At 48.9% G+C, this 15,251-nt stretch overlaps 1 protein-coding gene across 1 annotated transcript; it reads right to left on the bottom strand.

The window, feature by feature from the left end:
• Positions 1–662: 662 nt before the first annotated feature.
• Positions 663–14,267, bottom strand: LOC105476523 (pipecolic acid and sarcosine oxidase). Its single transcript, XM_011732512.2, has 8 exons — positions 14,076–14,267; positions 12,380–12,528; positions 3,955–4,168; positions 3,509–3,691; positions 2,422–2,568; positions 1,892–2,050; positions 1,225–1,300; positions 663–935 (listed from the first exon to the last, which is right to left on the bottom strand). The coding sequence occupies exons 1-8, from the start codon at positions 14,187–14,189 to the stop codon at positions 805–807; spliced, it is 1,173 nt and encodes a 390-aa protein (XP_011730814.1). The 5' UTR covers positions 14,190–14,267; the 3' UTR covers positions 663–804.
• Between the last annotated feature and the right edge of the window lie 984 nt (positions 14,268–15,251).

Below are 15,251 nucleotides of genomic sequence, written 5' to 3'. Positions count from 1 at the left end.
TCTTCAAATGTCCCAACGAAGAGATTTATTTATTTATTTACTTATTTATTTATTTTTATTTTTATTTTTTTGATACAGAGTATCACTCTTGTTGCCCAGGCTGGAGTGCAATGGCACAATCTCGGCTCACTGCAATCTCCGCCTCCCGGGTTCAAGTGATTCTCCTGCCTCAGTCTCCCAAGTCACCTCTGGTAGAGGTGAACCTACCCACAGAAATGAGCTCATTTGTTTAAACGAGCTGGGATTACAGGCATGCGCCACCACACCCGACTAATTTTGTATTTTTAGTAGAGGCAGGGTTTCATTCACCATGTTGGCCAAGCTGGTCTTGAACTCCTGGCCTCAGGTGATCCGCCCGTCTCGGCCCCCCAAAGTGCTGGGATTACAGGTGTGAGCCACCACACCTTGCTCCCAGCAAAGAGAATTTTTAACAACTGCTTTGGTCTCCAGAGTCAGTTCTTGTGCCCTCTTCCTGATATATCCATCTCAAAGGTCTTTGCTACTCTGTGATTGTAGAATATCTGATCAGCCTTCTGGGAGCAAGAAAGTAGTTGTGAATGGGGAGGTGACCAAGGAAAGAAGGTGGACTCAATTGCCTGGTGTTTACGGGGGATTCAAGCGAGGCAGAAGGAAAGGGGAGCTGGCCAAGCAAAGAAGGTAGACTCAATCATCTTGTGTTTATGCGGGATTCAAGTGAGGCAGAAGAAAAAGGATGACATCTCAGGGATACTCCCTTCATCTGAGACATCTTCTCCATCTGTGAAATCGACTCCTGTGCACAGGAGGGAGGCTTCTGGCCAGAGGTCAAAGGTGGGCTTTGCCCAGGCTTGGGAAACGGCTGATTCGAAAAGGTGCCAAGTCATAAGATGGTGTTAGTTTCATGCTTAATTCATACAGGATCTTCCCCACCACAGGGGCCAGCTTGAACCCATGCCCTAGGAAGGGAAGAGCAGACTCTCAGGCAACTTCACAGACAGACAGGCTGAGCTCTCTGGACATCCCCTACTTACCCAGACAGGGCTGACTATCCTCCTGGTCACATCCCAAAGCCAGAAGTGGCCTCCCACCATGAATACCCCTTTTCTAACTGCCCAGCCTCCTTATACCTACAATGTCCAGGCTTCAGCACCTATCTGGGCAGCTAAGAGTGTGGAAAATACCATTTCTCCTGGCGCTGAGTTAGGTCAGCTTTAAGGCACCCCATTCCCCCCAGCTCAGGCTCACCAGAGAATCCAGCACCAATGACAATGTTGTCATACTTTGGGTGGCGATCGAGAATGAAGTGCTCATCAGGGGTATTCTAGAAAGAAACAATCACACCTTGTGTTCTTTGAGGCTCGAGGGAAGAGGAAGAACTGCAGGCTCTAACTGGAAGGGGCTGGGCTGGATTTCTTTCCAGAAAGGATGGAATGAGGCACAGGGATGCTTTCCGCATGCCCGTGCCCTTCTGGGCGTGCCAGTCTTTCTCATTTGTCCATCTGCCTTTCTTCTCGCACAGAGCTATGAACACAGTAGGTGTTCAGTTAATCTTTGTAAACTAACTTTAGCCAAGATGCCTCAGGCCCTGGTGACATCTGTCTCTTCTCTTTGTCCCTAAGGCCTGCTCAACTGGAGGAGCTTGCCAAAAAATCTTTTAGAGCTCTTCTGGGAATCAGAGTGAAGGACCGACTGCCAGGCATAGCCTAGTTTCCTAATGAAGAAGAATAGGAATAATTTCCAACAGGCCCTTCTCTGGTAGAGGTGAACCTACCCACAGAAATGAGCTCGTTTGTTTAAAGTCAAACACTATGGCAGGGGTCAAACAATCGGGCCTGGCCAGTGCAAGGTCTGTCTCCTTCTTCCCTTCTGTAGAATGGTGAGGGGGCCCAGCAAGGCTGCCCAGACCCCTTACCGTGTACATGCAGCTCTCCATGACAGCAGGCTCGGGCTTCAGGTCAGGAAAGTGATCTCTGACAAAGCTGCTCACGATCTGGACGTCTCGGATGTCTGCGCGTGCTGTGGGGCAGTCCCGCTCCTCAGGGTCTGCATGGTTGCCGTGGTGATAGCTGACCTGGCTCCCAATCAGAGCGGCAGGAGTGGTGAGGGCTGGCCTTCTGCGCACAGCCACAGCCGAAGGGCAGGCGTGTACACAGGAGGGCCCCATCCATCATTCCATCCTTCCCCACTCCTGGCAAGTGCTGCGGGCTGTCACCTGAGGCTGCTTAGCTCTTGGTCCCTGCAACCACCCTATGTTTGCAAAGGAAGGGCTCCTTTTGCTGGACCTCAGGGCAGCTGAGGGTCTTTCCTTGCAAATCACCAAGAGTGAAGCAGGCTCCTTCTGCTGCCCCTGAGACCCAAGGGCGTCTATGGAGGGGAAAGTTAGAGCTGCTTCCCCCAATCTGCACTGGCATCTACCTGCCTTTTCTCGATCTTTCTGCTCACCTTCATCAGCCCTGGGTACTCTCCTGCAGGCAGTCCGTAGAGGTGGTGGGGATACAAGCCCAGCCACAGGAAGCATGGAAAGGCCTGGGACACACCATAGCTCCCAGGAACCCTCTCTCGCCAGTAACACACGTTGATCCGCAGGGTCTTGAGGCAGGGAGAGGAAGTGGGAGATGAAGAAAACCCATGGAACTGTACAGCAATGAGAGCAGTTTCTCTGGGCCCCTGTGGCCCTTCAACGCAAGCCTGGACACCCAGTTGAACTCATCCATGTTTGTCTCTCCCACTTCTCATGTTGTTTACCTGTTACATGTGTTACAATGCACAAAGATCTCTGAGCCTCTGTCTCTTCTCCCATTCTTAGTTTTCTCCCATAACTACACCCAGCCCCCTGCCCTATTTCTCTCTCTCTCTGGGAATTAATAAGACCTCAGGTTTATTGAGTGCTTACTACAAGCCAGGTTATGTCCTAAGGACTTTATTTTTATTTTATTTTATTTTATTTTATTTTTTTGAGACAGGGTCTTGCTCTGTCACCCAGACTGGAGTGCAGTGGTAGAATCACGACTCACTGCAGCCTTAACCTCCTAGGCTCAGGCCATCCTCCTGCCTCAGTCTCCCAAGTAGCTGGGACTACAAGCGCATGCCACTACACCTGGCTAAGTTTTTTTGTTTTTGTAGAGACAGGTTCTCACCATATTGCCCCGGCTGGTCTTGAACTCCTGGGCTCAAGAAATTCTCCTGCTTCGGTCTCCCAGAGTGTTGGGACTACAGGTGTCAGCCACCACATCCGGCCTCTTAAAGGCTTTATATGCAACATATATTAGGTTGGTGCAAAAGTAATTGTGGTTTTTGCCGTGACTTTGAATGGTAAAACTACAATTACTTTTGCACCAGCCTAATAATTTAATTCTCTGATAGTCCTATGAGGTAGCTATCATCCCCCAATATTACAGGTGATAAAATTGAGGCTCAGTGAGGTGAACGAATTTGCCCAAGGTTGTCCAGATCCAGGATGCGAGTTTGACTCCATCAGGTTCCAAGGCTTCTCTTGAGCACCAACTCTCAGGCTTCCAACTACTCTTACCTGGAGAGGCAGCTCAATGCCCAGGGGACGGAGGAGCTGGTTGGTCCAAGGACCTGCCGTGATGACCAAGCTCTTAGCTTGGTAGCTCCTAGTGATGGTTTTCACCTTGACCAGTAGCCCTGGGTTTATCTCCACCACCTTCTCTCCGTCATGCACTATGCCTCCTAGCTGTCGAACTGCATCCTGAAAGGGCAGGAGTAGGAAAAGGTGAATTAGTTCTGGATGTGGTTCACCCTGGTGGACAGAAAGCCTTTCGCCTAGGGCAGAAAAGAGTGCAGAATCTAGACAAGGCCAGCCGCATATATATCACTGCCCTGCCCAAAAAGTCAAGACTAAGCCAGCAGGCCAAAGACCTCATCCAGAGGGGGGTCTTGGGCTGGCTGGTTGGGACCCAGGACGCCCAGAGCAGGGAGAACCTACATTGCCCCAGTGCTGTACGACATTACCTGCAGGGCTCTGAGGGCCTTGTATGCATAGAGAACTCCTCCGGAATTGTCCAAGAGCCCCACTTCTCCCCTGGTCAACCGAATATTTGGGAAACGTTGCTTCAGTTCCTCAGATGAAAGACACTGGTGTTCCACCCTCTGCCTAGACAGACTGGCCTGGATTGTCTTTAATTCTTGATTCTCCTTCATTCCCAGCAGCAGTAATCCAGTCTGCCTGTTAAAAAATAAGTCACCTAGGTGAAGGTATGTTTCAAAATCCTGGCCTGATGTGGTGACTTGCGCCTGTAATCCCCGCACCTCAGGAGGCTGAGGTAGGAGGATCACTTGAGGCCACTAATTAGTTCACTAGCAGCCTGGGCAATATCACGAGACTCTGTCTCTGCAAAAAGTAAAAAATTTTTTTAAAAGTAGCCAAGCGTGGTGTCACATGCCTGTGATCCCAGCTATTTGGGAGGCTGAGGTGAGAGGATCACTTTAGCCAGGGAGGTCAGGGCTGCAGTGAGCCATGATCGCACCGTTGCACTCCAGCCTGGATGAGAGAGCAAGCCCCTGCCTCAAAACAAAGCAAAACAAAGCAAAGCCCTGGACCATTTGCTCTCCTTCAGGAGGGATCTCAGGTCCAGGTGTAGGCACTGAGAGGAGTCATGGCCTCATGTTCAGAGAAGAGGTGAAGTCATCTAGATTCAGTCAGTAGAATCCCAGTATTCTCATGCTGATTTCCAGCCCATTCCCAAGTCGGCCCTTGGCTCTCACTGGTTTTCTTGTCCTCTATGCCCCTTCTCAGGAACCATCCTGCCCTTGGATCCTAAGTTCTCCTTCATGTCCCATGGCTTGGAAGTGGTGGAAGTTCATTCATTTTGATGATATTTCTTCCCCTTCCTCCTGTCCCCTGACCCCATTCACTATTTTGATCTCTCTGTTGTGTATTCTCCCCTGCCCTCCCCGCTTTCCTCTTTCTCTTTCTTGTCATATATGTTTGTACCTTCCTGAGTGTCTGTCTCTGTCTCTCAGTTCCTTAGAGACTGCCTGTTTTGTGGAAAGGGTCCTAAACTGAGAGACCTGGCTCTGTCTCTAGTCCTGGCTTCACCTTGGCCATGACCTTGATCAGGTCACCCACCTCTCTGGGCCCAGATTCCTCCTCTGTAACGTGCCTGTTGAACTACTGATGGTTCCTCACCAGGGTGATACCCCCCGCTTACCCACCCACCCAGGGACAACTGAAAATGGCATGACCCATTTTTGTAGTTGGCACAATGCCTGGGGCTGCCTCTCACATTTAGTGGGCAGGGGCCAGGGATGCTACGCCTGCAATGCTGGAGAAGATTCCACCCCAAATTCCAATGGCGTTCTCATGCAGAAACACTGGTAGATGGTCTCCTAGGGCTCCAGCAATACATTTGGTGACTGTGATTTTGTTTCTCCCTGTACCTCCCTCTATGCTTTTACTCCCTACGGGAGTGAAAGCTGTTTCTCTTTCATGCTTCCTGCCTCTCTGTCACAAGAGACCAGAGCTCCCTTTTGGGGGAAACAGATAGAAACAATGGAAGAGTCGCTCTGGCCTTTGGGACCGTTTGTGTGGTCCTTCTCCATTGCAGCTACTGCACTGCCCAGCAGCGGCCTGGTACATCCCCCAGGTAGTGCACATAAAGCTCGTAATAGCCTATAATGGAGTCTCATGGATATTACATGCTTCCAAATCCCACATTATCTGGTTGGGGGGATTAAAGAGAAGATTGGGAGGGGTAGGGACACTGTGGGCCCTGGGGCGGGTGTCAGTACACAGAGCCGCGCAGCATGCCCAATCCGTTTGCCATGGCCCTCGCCTACCCAGCATCCACCACCAGCGAGATAGCAACGAGAGCTCTGCCTCTTCAAAGCTCAACAGAGGAAAGATGCAGTGGAAATCCCTGCTCTTAGCAGACTGTCTTTTTTCTGTGGCCCCCGAAAGGACTTCAGATTGGTTCAGAGGTAATGAACACTTGCCTAGTTAACTTTTTTTTCCCCCCAAGACTGAGTCTAGCTCCGTCACCCAGGCTGGAGTGCAGTGGTGCGATCTCAGCTCACTGCAACCTCCGCCCCGGGTTTAAGCAATTCTCCTGCCTCACCCTCCGGAGTAGCTGGGATTACAGGTGCACACCACCACGCCCGGCTCATTTTTGGATTTTTTTAGTAGAGACAGGGTTTCACCTTGTTGGCCAGGCTGGTCTCGAATTCCTGATCTCATGATCTGCCTGCCTCAGCCTCACAAAGTGCTGAGATTGCAGGCAGGGGCCACTGCACCTGACAAAACTTTTTTTTTTTTTTAAATGGAGATAGAGTCTCTGTCACCCAGGCTGGAGTGCAGTGGCACGTTCACAGCTCACTGCAGCCACGAGTGAGCTCCTCCTGCCTCAGCCCTCCAAGTAACCAGGACTACAGGCACATGCCACCACACTTGGCTAATTCTGCATGTGTGCAGAAATAGGGGTCTCACTGTGTTGCAGAGGCCTATCTCAAACTCCTGGCCTCAAGCAATCCTCCTGCCTTGGCCTCCCAAATATCTGGGACTACTGGCGTGAGCCACCACACTTGGCTAATTTTTTGTGTTTTGTAGACACAAGAGTCACATGGTATGTTGCCCAGGCCTGTATCAAACTCCTGGCCTCAAGGGATCCTCCTGTCTTGATCTCCCAAAGTGCTAGGATTATAAGCATGAGCCACTGTGCCCGGCCCTAGTAAACTTCTTAGTCAATAAATAAGTATGAAGTCACTCAGGTGTATCTCCTTGAGCCCTTTTTACCCAATGGGGTGCTGGCTGGGAGGGATTCTGGGAGAGACCTGGCTTAAACCACACCTAAGCAGATGTAATGTGAAATCCCTGACCTGAAAATTCCAGAGCAGCATATTCTAACCTCTGCCTGCAATATAGCAGCTTTGGCCTCTCATGTACTCTGAGATTTCCTTTCCCTTTTTCCATTGTTTCTTCCTCCTTTCCTTCTTCCTTCCTTCCTTCTTTCCTTGAAATGACTCCTCTTACAGGGATGTACTGTATGGGAAAAATGAACTCATGCCAAGACAACGGGCAAATCTGTCGAAATATGAAATGCTGAGTGATGTTCTAATTCCCAAGCCGTCCTGTGGTGGATGAAGCGGGAGCTCCCCATCCCTGGGAGTAATCAGTGAGCTGATTCTGCCGGTGAATGTAATTGTGCCGATTGTAATCATTTTGCTCCAGCTCTCTGGCCCTGTGGCATTTATTTCTTAGCCCAGATATTGATCTAACAGTGGGAAATTTTCCATCTGAATGTGTGATGCCGGACCCTCCCCTAGTCCGAAGATGTGTTTGGGAAATTCTCATTTTCCGTGGATCACAGCTAAGCTATTTGGCCTGAGGGAAACCGTGCGCTGCTGGAGAAATGCCTTGTATTGGAGAGAGATTTTTGACCATTATGAGCAAATCGGAAATAAATGTAAAACACTGCCTGGAAATGCAAGGGCCTGTCATTATGGGAGATAGGTGAGAGGCTCCTATGGGAAACGCTTAGAGAATTGGAAACCAGTCAATCAAAACCAAGATTGGAGAATGGGCCTTTTCCCCCCAGTATGAAGATAGATGGCTTCCATGGGCAGATTGAAAATCATTTAAGTGCTTATTTTCTTAATGGCTTTTTCTAGATCCCAACAAATAGACTGCTCATTCTGCATCAATTTCTCACCCCTATGTTCGTGACCTCCCTGTCTTCTTTTTTCTGCTTAGACCCGGGCTGCAAGTTTGGAAAGGAGAAGGGTGAGAAGAGACGAGGGCATCCACAGGATAAAAAATGACTGGGAAATGAATGGTCAGGACTAACTACAAAGAAGGACTGAAAGCCATCACATGAGTTGCCAGGGAACCCTAGAAAAGAGTGCAGCTCCCAGCTCCCAGAATGCCCATCAGCTGAGTGAAGAGCATTTGGTATGAACTATTCCTTCCTCCCGACCCTAGCTTGATCCAGCACTAGGAAGAGGTAATTGAAGACTCCTCCCAAGGGCCTTGTTGACTCCTCTATGGCCCGACTAATGCGTCAGATACGATGTAGGGAGCTGGTGATCAGGGATTTCCACCAGTTACTGTAGCAGGACAGGGTGCAAGATGGAGTGGGGAGGAATTAGGTGGGGAGACAGCTCTCCCTGTACCTGCCATCTTCCATCCCAAGCTCCAGCTCTCCCCTCTCTGGGTTAAAAATGCCAAGCAAGTCAGCTCTGAGTCACCTTGGGGAAGGGATTCGAACGGGGACTTGGTAATGGCTGCTGTCTTTGTTGGTTTTGGAGGAGCTCTCAGCTTTTCATCTTCCGCTCAGTGGGCCGAGGTGGAATTGGTTAACAAAGACTGCTCCAGGGAGGGGATGTGGCTGACAAGCCAGACACTTCGCAGACACTAGAAGCAGCAGCTGCAGAGGGGGCCACCAGGTTCTGCCAGCAGCTGTACTGCCTACGGCTGTGATCTTGTCTGATATTGTCAGCTAAGCAGGGGCAGCCCGGGTCAGGAGCTAGATAGTAGGACTCAAAGGGAGAAGGCGGGGCAAAAAAGAGATGGGCCAGGGAGCTGGATTTTGCTGTTGGAATCAGCATCCTGGCTGTACACATCACAAAAGATTCAGACCTTGTGATCTGACACATGTGTCATTGTCTGTTCCCAGAATATATGCAAATATCCCAAACCCACCCATGTTTAGTATGCCACTGTCACAGGAAGCAGCTGAACAGAATGAAAAGCACTGGACAACCACCTGAACTGCCAACTCCTAAAGGTTTTTTTTTTTTTTTTTTAAATCATCATCAAATAGCATTAAGTATGCTCATATCTATCAGTAGTATTATGGTATTGTGCTGGTTCTTCTAGAAGAACCTGGGGAGAAGTAAGAACCACACAGATGATGAATCATTTAGAAAATAAGAATCAGTAAAAGCTAAAGGAATTAGAATGGCTTTTAGCCCAAAGGTAGTAGAGCTGTATTCAGATACCATTCTGAGAATAGGAAGTATCTGCTCTGTCCCTGCTAAGTAAAGAACCAAATAAATTAGTGTGCCTGAGTACATTAGGCTCGCCATAAGAAAGGACTTATAATAATAGAATAATAACAACAATAGTAAGAATACTTTAGCACTCTAGAGGTTTTTAAAGCATACTCACATAACTTTTCATTTTTCACAACTGAGGCAATGAGACATCGGAATGGTCTTTTAAGAAGGGCTGTGATATTTCCCTGTCTTTAAATGCATAGTAGCAGTCTTTTGACCTGGGATGATTTAGGCGTGAACTTCTTTGGAGACAGAAATGGACAAGTTAACCAGTTTGAGGTATCTTCCAGACCCATGGCCAGCAAGCCACCACTCAGGGACCAAATTTGGCCTTCTGCCTGTTTTTGTCTGGTCCATGATCCAAGATGGTTTTAAAATTTTTAAATTGTTGATGTTTTTTAATCCAAAGAAGAATAATGTTGAGTGATACATGAAAATTACATGAAGTTCAAATTTCAGCATCTATAAATAAAGTTTTATTAGAATACATCCAGGCTCATTTATTTACATCTTGCTTTCATGCTACAATGGCAGAGTTGAATAATTGTAACAGAGACCACATGGCCTGCAAAGGCTAAGATACTTACTAGGTGGCTATTTACAGATAAAGCTGGCCAACCTCTATTCTAGACTTAAGAGTATAGTAATTTTGTGATTTGCACTAATGGGATAAGACCCTGACTACCTGCCAGCAACCCTCTCATAAGATTGGAATGATTGGCAGAATGGAATGAGTTATAGGTGTCAGGTCCTTAGAGCAACTCTTAGTTTTTCTCTTTTCTTTTCTTTTTTTTTTTGGAGACAAAGTCTTATTTTGTCACCCAGGCTGGAGTGCGGTGCAGTGGCATGATCTCGGCTCTCTGCAACCTCTGCCTCCTGGGTTCAAGCAATTCTTCTGCCTCATCAGCCTCCCTAATAGCTGGGATTACAGGTGTCCACCACCATGCCCAGCTAATTTTTGTATTTTCAGTAGAGGCAGGGTTTCACCATGTTGGCCAGGCTGGTTTTTAACTCCTGACTTCAGGTAATCCACCTGCCTCAGCCTCCCAAAGTGCTGGAATTACAGGCGCGAGCCACTGCACCCAGCCTAGTTTCTTATTGTAAACACTACATATATGGTGAGGAGGAGGAGGAAGATAGTTTTCCAGGTGCTGTTCTAAGCCCATTACCTACTTATCCTCACACCAGCACCATGACACAGGTATTAGTGTCCCTACTCCACAGATGAAAAAACTGAGTCTCTGGCCGGGCGCGGTGGCTCACGCCTGTAATCCCAGCACTTTGGGAGGCCGAGGTGGGCAGATCACGAGGTCAGGAGATCTAGATCATCCTGGCTAACGCGGTGAAACCCGTCTCTACTAAATATACAAAAAATTAGCTGGGCATGGTGGTACGCGCCTGTAGTCCCAGCTACTCGGGAGGCTGAGGCACAAGAATGGTGTGAACCCAGGAGGTGGAGCTTGCAGTGAGCAGAGATGGCGCCACTGCACTCCAGCCTGGGCGACAGAGCGAGACTGTGTCTCAAAAAAAAAAAAAACAAAAAAAAAAAACTGAGTCTCAACAGAGGTTCAACAGCTTGTTCCAAACCACACAGCTGAGTGTGTCAGAGCTGAGATTTAGAGCCAGGTCCGGTTCCAAAGCCCTTCCAAATTCCTGTCCTCCTGGCAAAGAGGAGGATTGTGCGCTTCTGAGAGTCTGCTACCCAAGGATCCCTCTCCCTCTTTCCTTCTGCCACTCCCCTTGGTATCTGTGGTTGTTGCACCCATCTGTCTCCTCCTGCCTTTCCTCCCCCTGTCGCTCAATGGAACAGGATGCAGCTGACCCAGAATGGATGGAAGGGACTGCCGCTTATTGAAAGGTGCTAGACGTTGGGCCAAGTATTTCACAAAAGTCTCATTTAATTCTCTCAGAGCCCTATGAGAAAAAGTGAGGCACAGAGAAGTCAAGAAACTTTTCCAAGATCACATATCTGGTGAGAAATAGAGCACAAAGTCAAACCTAAGCCTGTCTCCCTCCAGAATCATCTCCCTCGGAAAGATTCCAAACACTCTAACAAGTCTTAGTTGTCTCATTGTGTGCTGGGAAGAAGTGTGCCCTCCAAGGCCCAGGGCGAGTCTCTTAGCAAAAGATACTCAGCAGTATTCACAGACAACTGACAGAGAAGGGTCCCTCTGCCAGGCCCCCCCCCAGCAAGACATGCTCCTTTATTTGGGTGCTGGGTGCATTAGCTGCCTCTGAATAAATCTGTAATTAGCTGCCCTGGCTGATTTGCATAATGGATTTCACTTTGTTCTTAAGTTAATGGTATTTTTGCAACAGAACACTAACCTCTTGGTTCCTGGCCATTAAAATAACCACCACCCTATAGGGTAGAGCCAGGGTTTGTAGGAAGTTCAGTTAAGAGTCACAGAGGAGGTGGGAGGGAGGCGGGATGGTTAAAGTTCCCATTGCATCACAGATTATTGGCTTTCTTTCCCATGAGTATTTGAAAGGTCAAGGGTTGGAGAGAGCCATGAAGGTAGCAGAGAAAGAGGTGCAGGCTCACTCCCTGGCAAGCAATCCAGCCTGGGGAACGTCCCCATTTTGTTCCTACAGGAAAAGGTACTCAGAGAGAACAAAATGGGTTTATAGGGTTGCTACAGGGGGTGAGGACCCCTCAGGAAAAGTTAGGATATTGGTTGGACTATAAAGAATCCTGGGCCGGGAGCGGTGGCTCACGCCTGTAATCCCAGCACTTTGGGAGGCCGAGGCGGGCGAATAATGAGGTCAAGAGATCAAGACCAGCCTGGCCGACATGGGGAAACCCCGTCTCTACTAGAAATACAAAAATTAGCTGGGCGTGGTGGCATGCACCTGTAGTCCCAGCTACCTGGGAGGCTGAAGCAGAAGAATCGCTTGAACCCGGGAGGTGGAGGTTGCGGTGAGCCGAGATGGTGCCACTGCACTCCAGCCTGACAACAAAGCGAGACTCCATCAATAATTTAAAAAAAAGAATCCTGAAAGCAGCCTCCTCCTCTATCTCAACCCCTGCCCTAAAAGAGTTGCAGAGGCCTCCATAGAGTTGAAAATACACTCTCCAGCAGACTCCTGCACCACTCAGGGCATCTGCCACACGGTGCCTTGCCAGCAGGCTTTCCATTACCGCTTCTACTAGCCTTGGACACATGGTCTGAACCCAGTCCTGCAACGCAGAGCCTGACCAGAGTCAGTTGGACCTGTGGGGTGACCACCACGACAGCAGAACTCTTCCATGCATCTGGTACTTCCTGAGGCCTTGTGTCCCTCCCGTGGCATTCCAAATGTTCCATAGCACTGCCACTTCACACACTAAAAGCACCTGCAGGTGCAGAGCCCCATGATTCAAGGAATTCCTCCCACAGCCCACCTGTGCAATTGGGTTCCAGCCTCGTGCTCCAACTGGGCCCATATCTGATAACACTCATGCATCATCTGGGTGTAAAAGTCTTCCAGGTATGCCTTTCGGATTATCCGGCTTTGTCCATGGGAGCTTCCTCGGGAGTGTGGTAGAAAGAACTGGAAGTGGAAAACAAGAGAGATGATGGAAGCCATTACCCCTCACACTGCATCCCCCGTTAGGAGCCATCTCTGCGTGTGCTGTCAACCAGGATCCATTTATCCTTCAAATATTTCCACACAATCTGGGGAAGGATTATACACAGGAAGATAATTTGAGCCAGGAATGCAAGACCAGCTTAGGCAATATAGCAAGACCCAGTCTCCTCAAAACTTTAAAAACTATCAGGTGTGGTGGCACTTGTAGTCTCAGCTACTTGGGAGGCTGAGGTAGGAGGACTGCTTAAGCCCAGCAGTTTGAGGCTGCAGTGAACTATGATAGTACTACTGCACTCCAGCCTGGGCAATAGAGTGAGATCCTGTCTCAAAAAAAAAAAAAAAAAAATCCATACAATCTTTCCAAATTCTCTCTTTATGACCAAGTTACTGACTTGGCAATCAAGATAGAAGTTCTTCAATAGCACTAGCTTGGGCTTCCTTTTGCTAACACTGTTCACATCCAGAAAGAAGTTCCCTTGTTAGCTAGTCTTCAACCATCCTGCTGCAATCTCACCTCGCTTAGATTCATAACGAAGAAAAATTAGAAAAAACCTTCCAGTTCAACTAGTCTAGCCCCTTCATTTTATGAACAAGGAAACTGATGCTGACTTTATTTCTCTGTGGCTACAGATCACTCAGGGTAAGAGAACCACCTCAGGATTCAGCAACAATGAGTTTCCTGAGAGGATGAACCAGGAATCCCTTGGGCTTTGAGAAAACTGATAGAGAAATGAAGAAGGTTTCTAAATACTCTGGCTCATTACCAAGAAGAGCAAACCATAGCCAGCCTGGGTAACTGCAGGCAGAATGGAAAGGGAGAGCCCACTGCAGTGGAAAGCTTTGATGATAGCTGGGTGGCCCTGTCCTCAAAGGACCCCACAGACACACAGGGCCCACCAGCAGATGCAGTGGTCACTGCAGACTGCACTGCATAGCAGGAAAAATAAGACCTCAGTCTCACTTATCACGTATCAAACAAGGAGGCTGCTATTATCTGGAGGTGGCAAAAAAAAACCAAAACAAAACAAAACCGAAAAAACAGAAGCTTCTGCTGGGTTCTGGGGTGAGAGGCCAGGAATATGCAGGACATAATCCTACCTCTTAGGTGGATAAATCAACCTTTGCCTCTAGGCAAAATTATCTTTACTTTAGGTTACCCAGAGAAGAACCAATTATTTTTCTTGGGGGGGTGATCAACCATTTGGGCGCAGAAGGGACAGAGCAGTGAGAAGGAAGAGAACAGGGCCTGGGACGCTTGGTCAAGGGCAGGAACTGGGAAGCAGTAGAAAGAGGAAATGTGCCTAGAAACCCAATGTGGGTGTGAGGGATGTGAAACTTCTTTGAATTGTCATGAAACACACTAGGCAGCTAAGATACAAATTACACAGAATTTTTGATGATTCAGGCCCTTTGGCCTTGCCCTGTAGCCTGCTGGCTCTGAAAACCCCTCTGCAGGGGAGGAGGCTAGGACAGTCCTTACAGCCGGGGGTGCAGAAGGGACACAGTACCTGCTCCAGCAGGAGGACTCTCTTCCTGTGTTTGGCCAGGTGGTATGCGGTGAAGCAGCCCTGGATCCCAGCCCCAATCACAATGGCGTCCCAGAGATCTTTCTGAGCTGCCATGATGCCCACTCAGCCCCACAGCCACAGAGCCTCAAAGGCAAAGGCAAACAAAGATGGGCTCCCGGCTGAAGGACAAGGAGGAAGGCAAAGTCCAGCCTGGCCAGTGTTCCCACAATGCCCTGGGGCCGTGTCCTCCCCCTTCCTTCCCTGCCAAGCCTGGCCCAGGGCTCAGCCTCCCTTCCCCTGCGGAGCAGAGCTGGGTAGTCTGATTTGTGAGGTTTAGCCCAGCTCAGCTGCCAGCCTCACCCTTGCATCCCTGTGGCTTTCTATTCTTGGCTCAATTATTGTCATGCAAATGGGCTCCTTCCTTTGCCACCTTCCTGTCTCATTATGATCTTTGTCTCAGGACTTCGGCCCTGGAATTTCAATGCCTCCTAGACCATACTGGGCACTGGGAATGCTGCCTCCCCCTGCTGGTTTTCCCCTCTTCAGTCAGATTTCCTTTAGAGATTCTAGAGGGCCCAGCTAAGAACTTGGCATGATGCCCAGAATAAGACCCACCTCCCTGGTGGGTGGTGAGGTCAGGGGGTAGAGGCAGGGGCCAATTGGGAGGGCAGTTTTGTGATTATGAAATTATTCCCAGCGTGTTTTACTTTCATTTTGAAGAAAGGAGAAGAAGAAATGATCCTGAAAAGACAGAAAGGACAGAGTGAGAGGAGAAGCCCTCTCCTCAGCCACAGAGAGGGGACCAGGCCAGCCCAGTGCCTAGAGGGGCCCCACGTTGAACATCTCTCTGTCCCAGGCATTATGCTTAGTAAGTACTGATACTGGCATTCGGGACAGAGCCAGGATGGATAGGGCCTGATTCTCATACAGTTTGAGGGTCCTCTTTGAGAAAAAGGAAAAAGGAGAATTATGAATACAAAATTAGATGCCCGGATGTGGAAGAAACTGTTTCATTAAAGACCCCCATGGTTGAAGTTTCATTTGCTTCATGGTAAATCTGCCTCTGCATGCGTTATCTCATTTACTCCTCATAGCCCTAAGAGTTTCTGCGGGTTTTGTTTTTGGTTTTTTGGGTTTTGAGACAGGATCTCTGGGATCTCACTGTCACGCAGGCTG

Source organism: Macaca nemestrina, chromosome 17 (genome assembly GCF_043159975.1).
Source record: "Macaca nemestrina isolate mMacNem1 chromosome 17, mMacNem.hap1, whole genome shotgun sequence".
Classification (NCBI taxonomy): Eukaryota; Metazoa; Chordata; class Mammalia; order Primates; family Cercopithecidae; genus Macaca; species Macaca nemestrina.
The sequence above is the reverse complement of the archived record's forward strand: the minus strand, read 5'-3'. Positions and strand labels throughout refer to the sequence as shown.

Bases quoted from the DNA above. Each gene is read 5' to 3' on its own strand.
- LOC105476523 (XM_011732512.2), bottom strand. From the start codon at position 14,189: ATGGCAGCTCAGAAAGATCTCTGGGACGCCATTGTGATTGGGGCTGGG. The intron at 2,569-3,508 runs GTAAGAGTAGTT...CCCTGCCTCAAG, and splicing joins GCATTGAGCTGCCTCTCCAG to ACCCTGCGGATCAACGTGTG. The intron at 1,301-1,891 runs GTAAGGGGTCTG...GTTTCTTTCTAG, and splicing joins TGGAGAGCTGCATGTACACG to AATACCCCTGATGAGCACTT.